The 21,767-nt window shown below is 41.2% G+C and overlaps 1 protein-coding gene across 1 annotated transcript; it reads right to left on the reverse strand.

The window, feature by feature from the left end:
* Positions 1–6,617: 6,617 nt before the first annotated feature.
* Positions 6,618–20,851, reverse strand: ghra (growth hormone receptor a). The gene is made up of 9 exons (XM_070904929.1): positions 20,707–20,851; positions 11,688–11,817; positions 11,362–11,531; positions 10,054–10,232; positions 9,224–9,377; positions 8,966–9,056; positions 8,626–8,695; positions 7,504–7,739; positions 6,618–7,386 (listed from the first exon to the last, which is right to left on the reverse strand). Exons 1-9 carry the CDS (start codon positions 20,831–20,833, stop codon positions 6,618–6,620), a joined length of 1,926 nt encoding a protein of 641 aa, XP_070761030.1. The 5' UTR covers positions 20,834–20,851.
* Positions 20,852–21,767: the final 916 nt, after the last annotated feature.

A 21,767-nucleotide genomic window follows, 5' to 3' on the forward strand; every position in this document is an offset into this window, starting at 1 on the left:
TCTTTGAGTTTGTGTGTGTGTTCTTGTCAAAGTTAAAACATACATGTTGGCAGTGAATGTACATATTTAAGCACACTGACTGTCACATTTGTTGTGTAAGAAGAATTGTGGGGTCTGCCATGGATTGTGTGTCCAGGGGGAGTGACTCTTGGCGGTATTTGGCTACTATCCTGCACGTGCCTGAGAAGTTGGACGCATGTGACTTCTACAAAGCAGAGGGATCATATTACCCACAATACTGCTACATTACTGATCTTCATAAGAGTCTCTAGCATGCCATTAAAGTCCAATAATACGCAGATTTTAAGTATTTATGTCCCTTATGCTCTTAAGTAGATATAACTGTTTTCACTAAAATATTTTGGAGGGTGCTATTAAACTGTTTTGCCCAATATTTGTCAGCAGATGGCAATAAAGGTCTACACAATAGACCACCACCACACTCAACTGGTGAGTTAACTGATGCTGCTTGTCCTCCTTACTGACCTCACATAGGCTTACCACATTCAACTCCACCCAAATGAGCTTTTAACAGAGTGCCTCTTCACTTCAAATAATTAACTAAAGTGGCTTTTTTTTAAAAATGTATTCTGATGAGTTGTTCTAGCATTCTCAAGGATCATGCATGGCTCTCTATTTTGTACAAACACACGCAATTTCTGTTCCAGAGGTGCAAACTACCCTGATTTTGCACACATACACAAACGTCACATGACAGCCTGAAATATTTGCAGGAGGATGAAAGTGAGCTGTTATGGTTTTACATATTTTGGTTCCTCAACTATATAGCTGGTTTGTGACATATATGGATACACATTTTATAGATTGATGATACGCTTCTTGTTACATCTCTTTTTTGTGTTGATAACACAAAGACTGTAGAAGGATAGAAAACACAACAACAAAATAGCTTTTATTCTATGTAGATAAAAACGGTTTTGGCTTGTTGTTGTGGTTTAATTGTATTTATAAAGGCCTTGGGTGTATGTACAATTAATAAATGTGCTATTTTCTATGCTAACACTTACATAATGATGTCAACATACAGCTCAAAACCTGTGAAACTGTCTTCAAGACTTAAAGTGCAACAGCCTCTGCTCAGTGTAATGTATCTGAATTGCCTGTCGGACTGTGTGTCTGAAAAGGTCAACAAGCAACCGGAGGTAATAAATGAGGCCTGGGTGGACTGCTTGTGTGGGCGTAATTGGGCTGAAGATCCAATACAGGGGAACAGTGACTTATGGGTAATTACCTGCAATGTCCTGAGACCAAGAGCTGTGAGTGGCTGTCTCTCTAATTCAATCAACCCCACACAGAGCAGTGCAACACACAGCCTCTGTCTTAATTGTCCGATATGCTTTCCCCACGATGCACAACTGTTTCTGCAGCCATTTCCTCTCCACTTACTCCAGCAGAGAGAGAGAGAGAGAGAGAGAGAGAGAGAGAGAGAATCACACACGTGTGAACTCATTCACATGCACAAAGTGCCTCTGTGTTGCTCACAAACAAGTACGTCCTCTACACCCTACAGCCACCACGCATGCATGCACACAGTTTTAATTTCCTCAGACAAACACAAATCTGTTTGTATTTGAACTCTCAGACCACAGTGGGCTGTACATTTTCTTCATTAACATCCTTCACTGTCACTGAGTGCTGATCTGAGCTGTGAAATGAGCTATCTCAGCTGACCTTTACTGTGCAGCATGCTGCTTGTGTACTTTTAATGACACAGATGGCTGGCAGTGAGTTAAGGAAGTCTTGTGAACAGAGTTTGACGAGTTACATTTTAAACTGAAATCATAATCATCAACATGATCTTGATAACCCAGTGAAATCTAATTTGTTTCATTTACTTTTGCATTTCCAGCACTAACTTCTAAGTTTATGTGTTTCAATTAAATACTCAAATTTAAGGTGTACAGGGTTTGAAGGAGTGTTTCAATTCTTTGGAAACAGTTAAAAACAAAGAAATATACCAGTTAAATGTTTTCCTTTATTTCTGACAAAAAAAGAACATACTCAAGATGATTGAGATGCTGTATATACATTTATTGTGTAACTTGTTGAAAGCTTATTGATCACACATACAACACCAGAAATGCTCAACTGGTAAGAGAACAATATCAAATCATCAAGGATCAACACAGTTCTTGGCCTTGAGTAAAACAGCAGGCAGCAGACAAGGACAGTGGCTCCAAGGTCAAGGGGATCTCAAAATATGATTGCGGCACGACAACATGGAGCAAAGTCATGTCAATTAAAGAAGCCAGGGCAAACTGGTTTGCAGCTGTTTCCAATTCTGACATGTAGAATATTTCCAGTTTTATGAGCCTGGATGCCAGAGAATAACAGTGCACACATTACTCCTCCATACACCTTTGTCAGATAAGGTGGTGGGATGATCTGAGAGCTCCAAGCAGACAAATAAATAACATATGAATAGAAATATAGAGTGGAGCCACTGAACTTAGTCATAAAAAGCCAGGGTGTATAGGCTGTACTCAAGTCAAGAATTAAACTTTGTCCCCAACAAGCTGGAAAAATGTCTTGCTGAACGCTCTTTGTTTGATAGAGAGTTACAACCAACACAAACTCCAGCACTCAAGATTACTTCCAGGCTTGACAGAGCGACAAAAGCCACCCTTGAACTGATGCAAAACCAAGAAGCTGGAGGCCAGAACACATCATTATAAAACACTGTAGCCCCTTCCAATGCACTTTTTCAGTAATGAATTGCTGAATCACATAGTGGGAGCAATGTTTGAGTGTAGAGTACAGTATAACCATTTCACTCTACCTAGAGTTTGATATGACTTCATAAAATACTAAATCTATCCGCTCTATCCATAAATCCTATAGCAAACATTAAATACTCCATTACAGTACATCATTCTATCAATCTGGTAGTGTAAAATATGTCCTATAAACATAAACACTGTAGGACAAAACTGAAGCTTATTGATATTGAAGGTTCCTCATTGTCTGATTACTGTGCTGAATAAAAAACATAATGCTGTTGTATAATAACAGGTAATTCATAGACTTGATTTAGTCCAAAATATAAAATCTGAATACTATTTCAACCATCAGATATATCTGTGTACAAAGTGCTTGCTCTAAAGTGTCTGTAACATTTCTAAGCTTGAAATAACAGTTGCAAACTTTTACACTACATTAAGAATGAGCTCACTGTGGCAAAATAAATTTGCAGACACAATGTGGTAAACACCTGTAAAGTAAGCTTGAACAAAAAAAAAGCACCTCCTCCCAATTTATCTTCCTCACTGTCACCTTTAAAAAAAAAACACTTTCAGTGATTTCACTTTTTTGGTTTGTTTTTACAACTTTTTCTCGATATGATAATTGCATTGCATATTCCAGTTTGCACACATTCACAATCACCATGGTACAACTGAAACAGAACCTTAACAGTGCTTTTTTCCTTTATCTGATCTTCCTTCATAAACACAGAAAGCCTTCTGGGGATCTTTGGATGGGTGTAAACACTGTGATAGTTGGATGAGCATCACTAGGTGACCGTATTGCAGCTTGACTTTGGGGCAAAAATTGGCCTGTTGTTACTACTGAACAGGTAACTGAGCCAGATCATACCTTCCCATTTTTCCCAGGCAACAGACTATTTTCAGATATCAGTGTCATCCAATTTGCAGGTTTCATCAACAAACATTTACACTTAGACGCAATACAATGATCGTTGCACTCTCTTGAATGACCCCTTCCCACCACAGTAAGGCTGAATGCAGGGAAAATACATGTACCGAGCAGCAATATATTGGAATTAGTAACATTAATGACATAGAAAATATATACTTGTAATCTTACAGCACTTGTAAATATATTAAGACATTTCTGCAACAGCATTGACTTGCTGGTTTCATCGGTGCTAAGCAGCAACAACAGAACACTGAGAGAGACAGACAGAAGGAGAGAAATGGCACATGTTTATCCTATTCACATTTTTATAAATTGTCATTCTATGGCTCTTGCTTTGTCTCTCTTCATTATGGGATTCTCTGATACAAAAGACATATTCCATCTATCCGTTAGCCTGCTTATCTCCAACAACATAATTCAAAGGCAGGATGTGTTTCCTTTGCACTGTGAAGTAGAGATGTGACCATTCGGAGGCCGCCTTGATGTTACACAATAACAATGCTTCTGACTCATTCATAGCCTTGTTAAATTCATTGTGCTGTATCACATTCATATCGCACAACCTCTATTGGCCGAAGCTTGGATAGCTTATTGTATGCAGTACGCTATGCTGCTGTGTTTGTCACAGGCATATTGTCTTTATGTATGTATAAGTCTTTATGATAGAATTCATAGGATGAAAACACACGAGAAGCCTAAAACCTTGACAAAGGGTGCCCTCTGCTATCCCCCCACCCACACAGGACATTATAAAAAGCTTTCACAGTGTCAATGAACCAAGGACTAGCTTACACTGCGTGACTAAATAATTAAACAACAGATTCTGCCTAAATATTGTCCTAAATTTGGTTATTCTAAGAAAAGTTTGGGTGCAAAGTAACAAGGGATCAATGCCAAATTTGGTCTAATCTATGTATTTGTTGCTCTTTCAAACCAGAACTTAGAACTCAAGGTCTTGAGTAACCCTGATCAACATTTTTGGTATGTAAGTATGATTCGAAACATGAAAATTACAGTTTAGTGGCCTCAGAAAATGTTCACCCTTGCAACTATTTTCTTTCTCTTAATTTTGACTACGTCAGGAAGGCAAAATTAAATATCAATTTAGGCATATGTTTTTGATGTAGTGTGTGTGTGTGTGTGTGTGTGTGTGTGTGTGTGTGTGTGTGCATGCCTGCATGTTTCTGTGTTAGTGCATTCGCAAGTTTTTCTATGCACACAGAGGCTTTGCACCAATTCACCCACACATAGCCGTACTTGCCTGTACATACATTTGTAAGCATACTTTAGCACAGAAATGGCAAGCCAATAACAATATCATAGGCACAGGTTGTTAGCATGGTTTACTTGGCAGGTGTATAAAATGTTAGCTAATTACAGCTATTACATACTTTCAGAGTCTGTCGACTTGTTCCAGTTGCTGTCCCTGCAATAACAAAGCAACATGAGAGGAATACAACTCCCATGTAGAAAACTTGCTCATTAAGGTTTCAGTTTAAGTGATTATGAGTGAGTGCTGGTTGTAAAGATGAGACTACGCTGCTGTTACAGGATGAAATGCAATATCTGGTTTCTCTGAACTGCTGGGTGTGTATGTGTCTGTATCCCTTCCCTTCTGCTAAAATAACTATATCAAGGTGTTCCTTAGCAAGGCACTTGGTGGTGCTCAGTGTGCTACAGCACTGTTTGTACTGAGCGGCTCCCAGCTGTGAATTAATCTGCCCTTTTACTACAAGAACTGCTGCTCAGCGCTGTCAATGACATGTTCTCAGTATGCATGTCAGAATAAAATGAAAATAAATAAACTCTGGTGAAAAGAAGATTCCACATTATGACATATATAATCGATCTGTAATGTTCAATGCATTCCAGGAATTAGTTTATCATGAAATTAAAATGTCCATTTATTCGTCACCTCTACTTCACTTAGTGATTTCCTTCATTTCCCAGAATGCCATTCAATATCCCCAAGAAAGGAAAGAGATACGATAGTAACAGTATATGTAGGGACTCTTTTGACTTTGTTCTATTGTTGATGGTATTTTTTGTCCCAATTACTCGTGTCTCTATGTGTGCATTTGTTTTTTCAGTTGTTGAAAATATTTATTCTATTAAACTCTGTGGCTGTAGAGAAAAAATATCTTGACATCATACAATCTACGTTGGGCCACTTATGAACATCATATCATTAAACAAAGTGAAACCAGGAATGCAAGGTTAAACTGCATAGTTGTGTTTTCAACTGTATTTTAGAGTGTGTCTTTTTTTCCTTTAGCTAATGCCTTTTTGTATAAAAATATATCTCTAGTGAAGTACTAATATCATATGAGGAGATAAGAAATTTAAGAATATAAAATAAGCCACAATTGGGTGACAAAACACCTCTGCCAGCAAGAGGTATCAACAATAGCAATAACTTCTTCTCTGTGTGGTGTGAGAAACATGACTAGAATGTGCTTGTCTTCTCCCAATCAATCATACATGTGACATCTCTCTGTAAGATTAAGACTTTAACAATGTCATTGCTCTAAACACAATTAGCCAGAGATGTAATGCGATCCAAGGCAGTTTAGCATGGAGCTAATGCTTTTTGACTCATTACAATCAGTTCTGTATTATCTGTGTGTGTCTTGTGCGCGGATGTCAACACATAGAGCAAACTGTGCATTTGGCTTGTGATGTTGACTTGTGGCTGCCTCAGCATCAAATGAATTGATGTAGCACGTGTAAAAGAGTCAAGGACACAGCTTGTAGCTTTTCACGTCTCCCTTTCGGCACCCTCTGAAAACAAACACCTGTACACTCTAATCCACACTGTGTGCTGCAAGTTATTTGGTTTCCAGCAAGAATCAGGGGGAAACAGGCTTTTGTGACCGCAGGGGACTTCCTGGTCAATTAACCTTTCACCTAAAGCCTTAAGGCCTAACGGCATTGTCATTTCACGGTGAGAGGTTCCCTAGAAAGTCCGGGGTGATGTACCCCACAGGCATAGCAGATAGGGCCTTGAGGGGGTGCTGTGGCAGGCAGGGAGGGGGAGACTGGCGGGGAGGCGGGTTGAGGAGCAGACTGTGCTGACTGTCCACCTCCTGTACCACTGTGTAGTCTGCAACAGGGGCAAACAACTGGGACTGGGGAGAGTCAGGAAGAATGTAAGGTGATGGATTATTCTCTGCTGTGGCTGCAGGTTTGGTCTCCACTGGCTGAGGGTGTATGGTTTGATACCCCTCGCCAGGCATGGGGGAACTAGGGGGAGTGCTGATCTGCCGGGCGTTGCTCTCTGTGGTGTAGCCGCTTCCTTCAGGATCCACCACCAGCAGCTGGAACTGCAGTTCCTTCTGCTTCTTTTCCTTACCGTCCTCGCTGCTTTTGTGCTCCTTTCCTTTCTTTTGTGTTTCCTCCTCTGTGGCTGAGGTGCTCTCCTGGATTCTGAGTTGCTGGCCAGGAGACAGCACCACGCCTCCAGAGGGCATCACATTGCTGACCTGGGCATAGAAGTCTGTGTTGACCCAAGTCTGTGGCCCTCCAGTTTGGGTTTGGACTACGGGCCCCTCGCCTCTCTCTGGGGCTGGGGCTCTTTCTTCAACATCGAAGAAGGCCTCTCTGTCCTCGGGTTGGCCTGGCAGCAGGGTGGCCATCAGCATTAGGGTGTCTCGGTTGGGCAGATCAGGGTCGTAACAGCTGGCCCGGACTGAGTCATCATCAGGGAAGCTGGGGGAGAGGAAAACAGGTGGGCACATAGGAAAAGAAAGGAGATGAGATTCATATTTGTAGAGTGATCTGGCAGCATGAAAACACGCCTTTACATCTGAAGAATCTGTGCAGTACCTGATGGCGTTGGAGCACCCTATGTTCATGTGGTGGCTGACGGGTTGGGGCAGACCCAGGAGCCTCTGGGTGTCTGAGGCCTGGTTGTCCTCCTTCTCTCCAGTATCTGCATCCTCAGCATCCACCTCGATGAACTCCACCCATGGCTCGTCTTGGTAGAAATCTGGTGCATAAGTGGGTAGGCCACCCATACCTCCACCGCTCAGGATAAAATTCAGCTCATCCAGCTTCCCTTTCTGCATGTGCACAGATTTGTATATTATATTGTATATAAGTGTCATCAGGGTGCAGGAAGTCATGTAATAAGGAAAGTCCTACCTTTTTCAATTCTCTACACAGCATTATGAATTATGTGCTAGTATGTACATTTTTAAAAGTATCAGCTGCAAAGCCAACACGCTTTGTGTTTCACCTTTGTCTGAGCATGAAATAGCAGCATTATTATTTAATTCTTTTTTTCCCCCTGAGGTCCAGCAGAGGTAAGGTTGTTTTGTAAAGAACAAACAGGCTGCCTGTTGAATGCATCCCACATCATCTGCCAATAATACACCCAAAACACAATGCTGAACCAAGACCCTCTTCACATCTTATTATCCCTCCTGTCCTTGTTTGCTTACACAAAACAAAACTGCCTGTTTGCTTTTAAATTATTTCTGGACATTTTTGTTTGTTTTGTTTATTTGATAATTGACACAGATGATAAACAGCGCCAGGATTGGGAGAGGGACAGTAGGTGGTGTGATGTTTACGTGGCCTTACGGGCCTTAGCCAACTGAGCCACATGGATGTGTCTGTTTCAAATCAAAATTACAATGGAAATGTAATCAAACAATCAGCTGTTACACAACACTTTATATGACCACTTGACTGCATAAACAATACACAATTCCATGTGTTGGCTGTTGTCAATTATTGAAGTTTACAATTTCACTCTTTGTGTGTATTCAATAGAATACAGTGTATATGTATTACAGTCTGACAGAAATCTGGTTACAACATATAAGCCGATATTTGTTTTGTAGAATAAATACAAAAACATAAATCCAATAAATAAAAGAATTTTAAATGAGACATTTTACAGTAGAAAGTGAAGACTAGGTATGAATAACAACGTAAATGTACCTTTAGCAGCTCTGGATCGATGCCTTTAATTTTGGGAGCAGGAATCGGTGGCAACAGAATCATCATTAATCTGCAATGGCAGGGAGAGGAAGAGGACATGATGAAGATAATATGTTCACAGTTGTTAGCATTTGTGTGTGTGTGTGTGTGTGTGTGTGTGTGTGTGTGTGTGTGTGTGTGGCAGGGTAAATGAGGCCATGCTGAGAGCTGTGCTGTAACAATCTGCCGCTGATTTTGCAAACATCTCGCCCGCTGTAACGGCCATCGTTTATGCAGTAGAGGATGAATATGTTGGTGTGCACGAGTGAGAGAGTGAGAGAGTGAGAGAGTCTGTTCCTACCTGTGCTGCTGAGAGACGACAATTAGCATGATGAGTATGAGGATGCCCACAACTCCGAAAACAAAAACCAGTGTGAGCGGGAAAGTAGATTCTAAAAAAGAAACAAGAGGAAACAGATCATCATCGCTGTCATCACAACTACAATGTTCCTGGTTGTTCAAGGTGGTGCATCCTGTTCGTCTGACCTGGATGAAGCAATGGACCAGCCATATTTATTTATTGCATCAAGCCAAAATATTGATTGCTGCATGATCTTACCTTTGCTGGGAATCTCAGTCACTTGAATGAAGATGGATTCGCTGAACTCTCCAAACTTAGTGAAGGCCTGCATCCTGCAGCGGATGTGCACTTCGTACTCTTTTCCTATGTGCAGACCGTAGATTGTCTGCTGGGTGTGCGGCTGCATCTCCAACTGAAACACAGAAACACGTAGGAAGAAAAATGTGATTTTACTGTGTTTTAATTAATCAGAAAAGGATTCAGCTTTGGTTTATACGGACAGAAAGAGCTACAACTGAAGCTGACTGAAGCTAAACAAGTTGTCAAGAGGTCTATGTTTATTTTTGGTACCTGTAACAGACCTTTCCAAAGGTGCAATTGTTGAGGCGCTTCAGATACATTAGGCGGAGGACATACTGTTATAATGGAGGGCTCTAAAACTGGTTTCAAGGCTGCATTTGTCAGACTGGCTGGCTAGGCGGTAATGAATATGAGCCTGTTCAAGGTCCCATGGCCTCTGACCTACAGATCCCTCCCTTCACTTCCTTCAGAGAGGCTGGGTTTTCCCAGAGGGCCTTGCTCCAGCTTCCACTGCCTTGCCAACAAAGCTACACGGCATTTTAGCAAGAGTCCAGGGGGGAGGGGAAAGGAAACACGACACTGTGCCTGTATGACCTATCTACAATTTACTTTAAAGAGGGTGCCTGAGTGTTTGCATTTGTGTGAGCTTGTGTGTGCGCACAGAGGCATTTTGTGAAGTTTAAAAGGTGTGTGTTAACATGTGTCAGGACACGGAACTGTGTGTGTGTGCATAAAAGCAAAGAGTGAAGAGAGAGAATTTAAGAGCAAGTAAAAGAGAGGAGACTTACTGCCTCCCACTTTGTGGTATTTCTCTCTCTGTACTGGATCTCGTACTCAATGCGCATCCAGCCCGCTCCGACGTCTGCAGAGGGCGGGGGCTCCCAGTTGACCTTGACATCATAACTTAGCCCAGAGGGACTTACATTCAGCAGAGTCCAGTTTAGAGAAACTGGTGGGTCAGGACGTACTGCCAGGAAAAGGGCAAAGTTCAGTTTTAACAGAATGAGAACACCCTTTTCTATTCATAAAATTCAACATAGTAAATTAATTGATGGCCGTAAATGCACTTGATCATGCATAGATGAACAAATAAAGAATTATAGTTAATCAAAGAAACTACTGTGTATATAGTATGTATATAAGTCAATCAATTTTGAGGATGGAACTAGAGGTACAGCCATGTGGTCACTAAAATTAAAAGGGCGTATCCCCAAATTTTATGGCAATTTGCCTATTTGATTACAAGATATTTTGTGTAGAGAGTTCACACAGGAAGGAGGAAAAATCATGTAAACAATGGAAAGGGTTCACCCTTTGATGAACATGAATATTCTCAGTACATTTAATAGAAAGATACCCACAAATTGATATTTCTTTGGTACAAGTAGAACTTTTGGCCTGATGGTGGCACTGGTCAGGGAGGTCATTACAATTGGTCATCTGGGGACTAGGAATATTCACAGCTAATTTCCTGGAAATCCACCTGTTCGCTGTTGATATTATTATTATGCTCTGGACACAGTGAACTGCATACATGGACAGACCAACCATCAATAGCCTCTTTACTCTAAACCCTACTGTGGGTTCAGCGGTTAAGAAGACAACATCCAAACGTTATAGATAAAAACATGCTGATAATCAATTTGCACTCATGAGGAGAGCTAATACACAAAGATTTCTTCATGGAAGAGATATCTGCTAACATATGACACTGCCATGTGATCATACAGTGTAGTGGCATCTGGTTAGATAAAGACCGTCAGACATCAAAACATTTACTGTGTAAACACTGTGTATCTGATACTTGCTGTGATATTGACAAGCATGTGACATTTGCTGGTTTAGCTGATATGCAGCAGCAAGTACCATTTCTTGGAAACGTTTTGTGCAGGTGATCTATCATGTCTGAACAGATTTATTCAGCAACGTGTAAAAATCCTGTCTATCTATTACCTGCTTCTTCTGCATGTGGAGAAAACAATCGTGCTAGAACATGTTCCACAAAGTTCATTGGAAATGCAATGTAGAATTCCCTTAATTCGTCGGACATATTGCAAAAATACGGATACACACATGCACAAATGTTTGTTACTAACCAATATTCTCCACAGTGAAACAGTCATCCTCATTGAAATAGGTGATGTTGTTTTGGCTGCGGAGCTGCATGCAGTAGGGGATCCAAACAGATGTGTGGTTTACATCGAAGAAGCACTCCCTGTTTGAATGGATGTACTCTGGACACTCTTTCCATTCACTGGTGTGCGAGCTGAAGGAGGGAAACAATTAAGGAAGAAAGAGAAGAAGAAGGGAGGAAATTATTGTTACATGAAGGTTATAGCGTATTTAATGGAACTTGCATACACACACACAGTGCAAAAATGACTGCTCCTGGTGAAGTAGGTACCGTGGCTATCACACTCACTCTTTCTTAAGGTAGTAGACTCTGAGTGCTCCGGGGGAGGACAGGTTATGGAAGTTGCCAGGACTCCACCAACATCGAAATGTCTCCTGGTCCCTCGATATGCACTCTGTGAAATGGGGTTCAAGGGGAGCTGAAAAACAGTGGGAGAAAGACAAAGAAAGGTGAAGATCAGAGACAGAACAAGCAGGGGCTGATCAATCACCTCTATTGACCCTATGGGGGTTTAGAGTTATCAATGCAACAATACTGATAAAAGCCAACCCCCATTATCGAATTAGCTAGTTGCAATTCAATCCAAACCTCCACATCCAATCCACACACATTTCATACCATTTCTCCTCTGGCTCACCCCGAGACCTGGACTCAGCCCTTTCCACCTCTCCCTCAGCAGCCTGTCACTCCTCATTACCGATCCCCCGCCACCTCCCTCTCCTGTCGGAGGCCAGTTTCTCATCCAGTTGAGAGTCCCGGGGTTTGGTGCAACCATAAATAAGCAACTGAAGGTATCATTGATTTCTGCGCTACCCAGCTCTCCTCCAGCACTGGCTGCAGCATAAATCACACACAGACCCAGAACATAAACATGCTTCACAACACAAGGCAAGGAATTAAAGATAGGCCAGAGCAATACTCTGCAAATGCAGCAGGGCACTGCTTTTTGAGTATATTAACATTAAATAAGAAGTACCTCCACATAGACTCAGTGAATGCTGTTAAATCTTGCTTTGAAAAGATGAGACACTACGCGACCAGCATGCGTACAGCATTTGCACCAGACTGCAAATACTTATTATTTATTCACAGAGAATATACACCATTACATGGCTTACTTTCTATCTGATGCCAGTGTAACCTCATAATTCATTGCATTCCTATGCCATTGTGCCTCTAGCTCTCAACCCTCCCTCCCCCTTTCCCACCTTCCCTCCCTTCATCTTCTGCGCACTGTCGTGGTTCCCAGAGCTTTGCTATTTCAACTCTGCCACCCTCCCCCATCCAACAAATTCCAGCTGCCACCATCAAAGAGCTTTCTGCAGACACTGGATGCAAAGGAGAGTTTAGGACTACAGCAGGACAGATTACATAAAAAGCTAAATAACACCTTGGAAACGCAAAAAAACACTTTGTATAATTTCGTTCCTCATATACAATGTTAGGCATTCATTGTGATACTTTAATCATTTGCAACTTCCAACGATTTGCTATTTCAAATGGCTGCTCATATGTCATTATTTACATAATAAGAGATGTTTAAATGTCACCTCACAGCTGTTGTTCTATTCTGGGTGGAGAAGACTCGAAAGCACATAGACAGAGCGTTTTGAAAGTTAACCTCTCCATAAAGAATGGGGCTCTGCTGGTAAAGATCAGAAGGTACAGCCAATTTTTAAAAAGTTGTTTGCATTTTTGAACGCGACTCTGGGTGGTAGTCGAATCTGAAGTGTGTCAGAGGTGAAAGGTCGTGCAGCAACACCTGGAGCGACTCAAATTCTGAACTTGCTCTCAGCGTTTCTCTTTCCCACTCATTTGCTGACAGTCTCACTTTTTCTCTGATATCATAGGCTTAACATTGCTGTCAAACAGAAAAACCTTTCTTACCATACAGTCTTCTTCAGAGGATTAAAAGGCAAAAGGAACTGTTCCAGTTGTAACTGGCTCACAAGCCAGGGGGCAACGTCTTATAGCTAGATGTTGATTACCTGCCATAAATCAGCTGGTAATTTTGTTGGGGGCCTTACTCCCCATTTTCTAGACACATAATATATAACCAGTTTCACTGATGACTAAATCTTGCCTGTACCTGCCAGCTGCCATTAAATGATCAGCAGTTGAAAGCCTTCGGCTGGAAGAAGAAACCTAATTTTGTGTGTGTGTGTGTGTGTGTGTGTGTGTGTGTGTGTGTGTGTGTGTGTGTGTTTGTGTGTTCATCCTGGCTGTCCAGATGTATCTGTCGGTCCTTGTGGGCTGTGTGTGCAGCTGAGACTGATAAACAGCTCTTAGCTTCACGTCCTGTCTTCATCAGTCCATACAGAGGAGCTAGGAAACCACTTATCTACCTCGATGTCAGCTTTAGCCACTGAGGTTTAAAATCTGCTAAAGAGCCTAAATAAAGCACTCTTCTCCTGGCCCTTGCACCATCTGGCAAACAGTACTACAAAGGCGGTGAGAAAGGTGCGACCAGGCTTTATCAGTTAACCTTTTGTGATTGTCATGAGGAGCGCAGGGGAAATGAGGCTATGACGCTATGAATTACAACCTTTTCCAGCTCATTTGCAGATTTAAACTAGTGTTGAGGTTAATAACGCTTCAAAAGGTTGCGAAAAGGAGAGAGGAAACGTGACGTAAGAAGGAGAGAGAGAGACAGCAACAGCCAGAGACAGTGAAGAGCCAACATGAGATGTTTTTCTTGCTGCAAAACAGAAATGACGTTGAGAATAAAATGTATGTCATTATATAACTGACACATATTGATGAAAACATGATGTTTTGAAATTAAAATCAGAGCATTAAGTGAACAAAACTGTATACAGCTTTAGACATGAAATTCTAGTTTCTTATTCTAGGGTACTGCTGTTATGTTGTAGTTCATTCATTCAAAACTGATTCTGGTGGTGTCCCTCAGGGTTCAATTTAAGGTCCGTTACTGTTCTCTTTTTATATGCTACCACTAGGATCAATTACCGACAGTTACAAAATCAATTTAACCTACTACGCTGATGAAACTTAAATATACACTTTAATATTTAGCAACCAAGCTGAGCTGTGCACGCTGACAGAAATACTTCAGGACATTAAATGCTGGATGACACACAACTTTCTGAACCTTCATGAAAATAAAACTTCCATCTTCCACAACTATCGCAGCTCTATAACTGACCACACACTAGAAATCTGGGTGTGATTATTTGAGGGTGTGTTCAATTTTAGCGGACATAATCGCAGTTGTTGAGTTTAACCTTTTTACTTTTTTTTTTTAAACATTGCATCTAAAATTAGGCACTTCCTACCCCCATCATGGAAAAAGTTCTTGGTGCACTAATATTCTCCCTGACGTGACTACTGCAACTCTTGACTACGCATTTTGTATTTTCTGGTAGACTGGTATTTCCTGTCTACAATCAGTGCAGAATGCTGCTGCTGAAGTGCTGTCTGATGGGCATATAGAAAATATATGACATGTGTGGTGGTTGGTTTTGCTAACTGTAAACCACTTTGGCACAAATCTGGTTTATTTTTAAAGCATTAAACAAATGAACTTGATCATTACTTTAGGACTGCATGTACAGTTTGTGCACAGGTTTTATGGAGTGTTTTTAGCTGTTTCTTACTTATGCTTCCATACTGTCACAAATAACACAAAAAATTTACACACAAATAGACAGCCACATAAACACTAAATACATGGACTCTCCATCCTGGTATTAGCACATAATTGATTTGATTGCTTGAAGAGAACACACAGCGGCTAAACGGTAGAACCTGTTTTTCCCTGTCACTTCACTCACATAACTCGTACTCTGTTCTCCACTGACAGCGTAAACAAATTACAAGACACTCAAAACCGGACTGCTGCTGCAAGTCTCAATTTAACCCAAACAAGAAGTGTAAAATGCAACCTTTTTTTAAAGGGTAAAGCTATCAAGTGATACTTTTTATGATATTTCAGTACAAAGATTGTGTATTTACAGATTCTATTTTTCAGACTTGCTTTATTGCTGCAATAAACAACATTCACTTGCTTTATGTCTCTAGATTAAGCAGGCATCAGTTTTGAACAGTTAAGTAAACTTATTTGGTGCTACTGTTCAGCTGCCATTGCAGCACCCATGCCAGATGATCCACATCGCTTCCTGCTGCACCATCATTCTGTGTATGTGTGTGTTTCTGTTAACCAGATGGAGAAATTGGCAGCACACACTGACACTGCACTAAGAGTAAATGTGCATGTCGTTTTGCACATGCCAAGTCCTACATTATATCTCTGCACCACAGCCCATACACACACACAAACACACACACACACACACACACACCAGTTGATGTGTTTATGTGTATACAGTAGACGGCATCATTTGTCTTCCACAGGGAACATGTCTTGGCTGATGAGGAAAAGAAAGAATGAGAAGACAGAAAAGATGGGACGAGGACAGGGACGAAATCTGGAAAGTTCCATTATTTCACAAATTCTCCCATACGACGTCTTATTTATATATTTATACACAGGTGTGTGTTTCATTTTTTAGAGGAAAAGAAAATTAAAACCTACAACTGTATTTCATTGTGCAATCCTGTTTTGGATAATGACAATAAAACTGAACCTGAACCTGAAACTTGAGTTTAACAGCAGAGGTTAAATGTTGACTCAGGAGGCCATGTGTCATTGGAGAGAGCCAGAAAGGACGAGAAGTGGGCCAGAAGAGAGCGGGAGAAAGGTGAGAGACTGCAACAAGATACAAACAAGGGAATGTAAACAGGTGATATAAATAACTGCCAACATGCGCACGCAGTTTCACACGAGTGCACAGACGCACACAAATGCGCACATATTGAACTTACACCTTCAAAACAAAAACCGACAAACAATATCAAAGTGCCATTGTCCAATTCCTTGAACACGATCTGCCTTTCCTCCCAGTTACAAAACAAGACCTCTTTCCTACTAACGTTTTTGGGACCACAGAATGACAAGTTCTCGCTCCATCGGATCCTCATGACTCCCATCAGCACTCATAGCTTTGAAGTCTAACAGACACAGTCTGGTGTGTTTAACCATGCAGTAACCCAGTCAGCTTTTTCTGGTCCCAGTGATTTATTAGCCAGAACTAATGATGTTAATCTCCTCTAATGCCATTACAGCCCACAGTATTGGCTTAGTTATGTCATATTATGTCCAAGTGAGAGTAAATATAGATGAGCAGGGGTGTCTGGCATACAGCAGGACACCTGCACATACTGAGCGCACACACATTTTCTCTCCTCACCTCGCTCTCTATTTTTTTCTTTTCTTTCTGGCTTATTCCACTCTGCCAGGCTCCGCACTTCAGCAGGGTGACATTTTCAAATTGGACAAAGCAACATGTTGAATGCAGCCGGCGACTGTGTGGCCTCACACTGAGCAGTGAGATGCCTGTTTCAGAAATTAGTTAAAAATGGCTCCGTAGCTGTTCGTTATGATTGACACTCTGACTGAATAAACAGCCTAAACTGAGTTCCTATAGAGAGCTGACATCATTTCTAAGCTAGCCGCTATTTCACTTGCTTCTACCACTCATTGCAATCACCCATTAACTTACTTACCTTCCACTAATGTATGAAGAAATCATTAAAACTTTTTATGAAACAAAATATCATAAGCTCAATAAGCTTCAGGGGAAAACTAAATAACACAGCAAAAGCTACATATTTCACAAGTGAGGTGATTGTTTAAAACATCATCTGGAAACTGCGCTGATGGCAAGAGGAGATGCATCAGGGTCTGTCTGATTTAGTTCAGCAGGTTTGATTGATCGTTCACGTCGTACCTTTGCTTTGCAGTAATCAATTACAGAAGAGTGTCGCAATGTCAAAAGAAAACCTGAGATTTCTAAATGTAGAGACAAATAGACCTGAATCAGTCACAATCAGGTGCTGCATGTGTGAGGAAAAAAAAACTTGCGGCTGCATTGCAGGTCAGACACCAAGCTTAAGTTCATCTTATAAACACCAGTTGGGCATATGGTTTAATATAGCTTACTCATAGAAAAACATACTAAATAAAAAGTATCAAGCATTGTTATTAATTTACCAAATCTATCTGGACAATTGGAGTGAACTACAGGACTGTACTATTGAACAAGCTTATGTTGCTGTTGTGCTGGATTTATTGTAATTTGTGTTATTGTAAATGTAAGTGATTTTGATTTAGGTCTTGGTTTCACTTTGGATCTCTTTTTCTGTGGTACTCCTCAGTCTGCCCTGCTGCTTAGAAACCTTTGCCTTTAAACTCCCTTTTGTTAAACTAAGGATATGTTTCCTACATGCAGAACGTTGCTGTTGGATCTGCCCTTCCTTCCATTACACCAACCATGTATTCTCCCTCCCACTGCCTACAGTATGTATTTCTCTCTGCTGCTTTCCAGCTTTGTGTGTAACTTCAGACACCGTATCCCGCACAAGGCCCCCGACTTCGCTGTTCAGAGCAAACACACCCCACTGCTCGTCTTTGAAGCAGATGTAACTGTAGATTGTGTGTACAAGCCAGATGGACCAAACCTCTGCACTTTTACCACCGGTTACCGCCTCTGTGGCCAAGAACACAGCCTCACTCGACAGGATCAATCTATGAGCCTGAGAAGCAAGTCCTCCTGAGACACACACACACAGACGCTCAGGGGAAAAGAAAAAGAAAGTGTGTGTGTGTGTGAGGACAGATCAAGACAAACGACTACGACTGGCTATAATCACTCTGGTAAGCCTTTAAATATATAGTAGCATCTCCAAACATCTTGTTATGCGGCTGGCTCGACAACGGACATAAAAATGCTGCAGAAACAGCATCACCCACAGAAATTCAGGAAGGCTTTATTAGGTCCCCAAGCTGAACAACAAAATGGTTTTAAACAACCCCAAAAGCACAATTTTTAGAGTTTCTCGCCTATTCAACAAGATTTAATTTCTGCAACTTACTAGATGTGTCTAAGAGAAAGAGTGGTGAGTAAAAGGTCAAATATGGACCGTTTTAAGGGTAAACCCAAGTGTAGAAAGCAAGTGTCAGGATTGGAGTTTATACAGTGGTAGGCTTGAGAAAGGCACCGGCTGCGTGTGTTTGATCATGCTATCAGTGGCTGCTTTGTGTTTACAGATGTTGTTGAGGAAGACCACGGTGCTCCCTGGAGACGGTTTTAACGATTGAAGGAGGCGGACCAGTCAGAATGTTTGATGGTTTGACCTCACCTGGCTATCGGCAGCTCGTCTGAGCTCGAATGATGGTCTTTGTGAACAAATACAAAGTCTGTTCATTTCTAATCTGAATGCCAACATGGCCGTTAAACCATGGTTGCTTAATCCAAATGGGCATACTTAAAGGGTTTTCACACAGATATACTTTAGGCCATGGGTTAACAGAGAAGAAAAGAAAACATGAGGGGTTGATTCACAACCAAAATCTGTTAAACTAAAAAGTTTCGCTGCTTCGGTACCAGCACTGGCACCAGAAGTATTTTCGCTTTGGAAAAAGCCAAAATGGATTTCAACACTAAAAACAGCAGAGCAGAAAGAGCAATATGTTCAAAGCACATGATAATTGAACCAATGTTCTCAAACTTCGGTGCCATATCAATGCACTAAGTTGTTTATTTTCCCCAAAAGTTGACCAGTGATTTGACTTAATTATTCCCTGATCACTGCATTTTAGAAACCTGCAGATTGAGGACCACACTGACCAAAACCTGGAGTAAGCCCCCCCCCCCTCAAAAAAAGGAAGAGGTGTGTGGTCTTAACTTGGAAGAAAAAGACAAGATGAGTTGGCATTCTCCAGTGGATGCCGGTGGTAGTATTTCCAGCTGTTTTTCACTAAACCCGCATATAAAAAGAAGTGCACTTGTGTCTTGCCAAACTATTTGTCTGACATAAACTGTGGTTTATTGTCCCACTCAAGGATGCCATGAAATTACGGCAAAATCCCAAATGAAAAAAATTACCATTTGCTTGACCTCCACTCCTAATGTCAAACCCCCAAACCAAAAAAACCTGCATTAAATGTCAGCTATATCAAATGCATTGTGAAAAAAAAATAACTGAAATAAATTGTCCAATGCATTTGACTGGACTATTAATAACTGAAATGGCATTTAACTTTCCATAACTGCACAAACAACATGTTTTTTTAAAAGGGGTCATCAGTACAGAAAGGCAGAACCAATACAAATGGCGGGTACAGAGAAATCATTAACATGTGCTGAGTACATGTGCAGGTGCCCAGTATATCCACATGGATAGGAGCCCGTATCACTCAGCCAAAATTCTCCCAGTGTTAACACACGTAGCATGGAGGTAACATGCATGCTTTCCATTCTGGCAACAATTTCTTCAGCAGCCCGACAGGCAGAGATGGTTTGGAGATTTCTCAGGTCTCTGCTGTCAGGCTCACTTCTTAAAGGGGATGAGCAGATGTACCTAAGAATATACCGGCAGTGACTTGTCAAAATTCAAGGATGACTTTTATTGTGTTGCCAAACGGTTTCAGTGCCATTAATATGCATGCAAATGTGATGCTCCTTTAACAGCAACAACAGCAGAATTGATCCATTCCTGGGAGTTGCTGTATCTGGGCTGTGAGGATTTCTGTAAATCGTGTGTTGTAGCATAGGTAGACTTTAAATAAACCAGAGTCTTTTGGCTAAGGTTGCAGGGCTGCACACTTTCACCTAATTCCAGCTGCAGTGGCTCCAACCATTTGAGGAAGATGCCAAATCATCACAAGGCTATTACTCTCAGTCAATTTTATGATTGGGACTCAATTGAATGAGTTGATTTTAAAATTTGTATCTTGGCCACCTACTGCTTTAGGGATACCAAGTGGTATATTATATGAAAAATACAGTTTTCTCAGCCGCAGCATTCTTTCACCTAATTATTTCAAATGGTTCAGTGACAACTGGATTAGCTGGCCGAACATCCCGCAACGTCCTGTCCCTGGACTTTGACAGAGAAACCCCGACCATATATTTACCCGAGCTCTATTGATCAGAAGCCTGTTTGACAAGCCAAACCAGGAAAGGGCGGCGTTTGCTCAACAGTGAACCTTTCCTCATGTATCTGAGCAAACACAGCATTCTGCAACTGATATCTGACAAATGACAAGTGATAACAAGTGTCAACAGCGTGATGTGCGCAAAAGCCTGAATCACATTTGTTAATGTTTGATGAGCTGCATGTAGAGAGATTGATAAACTGTCTGATGAGTGATTTGTATCAAATCAATCCATTTTCTTCTGCTAATTTGTCCTGACGCAAAGCCGTAAGAACACCAGTAACCTACCGGATGATGTCATGTGGTCGTGGCCCATGGCAAATGCAGATCCCGGAGTGGGCAGCCAATCCAGGGAGGAAATCAGGAGAAGGAGCAGGAGATTGGAGGAGGAGGAGGAGGAGAACGAGACAGCCATGATGCTGGAGAGAGAGACAGAGGGGGGAATGAGAGAGGGAGAGAAACACAGTGATTATAATTATCAGTTGGACTCCATGATGACATGCCCATGTGAAAAACCCTCCTTCGCCCACTTCTCTCTGCCTCACTTGCTCTCTTTCTTTCGCGCTGCCCCGTGAGCACAAATTGTGGGTGCCATTTATTTTCAGCTGGTGTACGTGAAACCGAACACGGAACAGGGCATAATTAATTATCATGCCAGGTCGATGCTGCAGCATTTGTAAGTTGAATGTATGAAGCATGTTTTTCTGTGTGTAGGTGTTGTTTGTCTTTTTGTGTGCTTTCCTTGAAACAATTGGAAAAATCTTCCCTTTTTATTTGACAAAAGAAAATCCCAATCAGGCCTTATAATAAGATTTCTCTAGATTATACCCCAAAATTATTTTGTCATTGGCCATGATTTTATACCGTAGGTTTAAATGACAGGAGGAAGAGTAATTTGAAGCAAAAAGTCACTCTTATGCAACTCCTCATTGTGCCAACTAACAGTGAATGAAATATCATAGTAATTATACCTTTTAACATTGTGACGGCTGCTCCTGGAAGCCAGTCAGTGATGCCAAGCCTTTTACACATTACTCTAGTCCATGTTACCCATCTCCGGTTTATGAATAGTGATTAATAAAACTGCATAAGAGTAACTCCACATGTGGTAATATTGAACTTGCATAAACAGTTTTTTGGGCCATTTGGGGCGGCAGCAGAAACAACCAGTAAACACAATACTACACAACATTAGCATTCATATGGAGTCATGGCTCTGAACACCTGATGAATTAAAGTCCAATATTCACTCTCCTTTTAGCTCTGTTTTAGTGGACGAGGATGATGAGAACCACAACAATAAAGTTGCGGGCCGTCAAACCAAAAGAATGAAAGACGGTAAAATGTTC

The sequence above is a fragment of the Enoplosus armatus genome, chromosome 4 (assembly GCF_043641665.1).
Source record: "Enoplosus armatus isolate fEnoArm2 chromosome 4, fEnoArm2.hap1, whole genome shotgun sequence".
NCBI classification, from domain to species: Eukaryota; Metazoa; Chordata; class Actinopteri; order Centrarchiformes; family Enoplosidae; genus Enoplosus; species Enoplosus armatus.

Bases quoted from the DNA above. Each gene is read 5' to 3' on its own strand.
- ghra (XM_070904929.1), bottom strand. From the start codon at position 20,833: ATGGCTGTCTCGTTCTCCTCCTCCTCCTCCTCCAATCTCCTGCTCCTT. The intron at 11,818-20,706 runs GTAGGTTACTGG...ACTGTTTTTCAG, and splicing joins CGACCACATGACATCATCCG to CTCCCCTTGAACCCCATTTC. The intron at 11,532-11,687 runs GTGAGTGTGATA...TCCCTCCTTCAG, and splicing joins GTCTACTACCTTAAGAAAGA to CTCGCACACCAGTGAATGGA.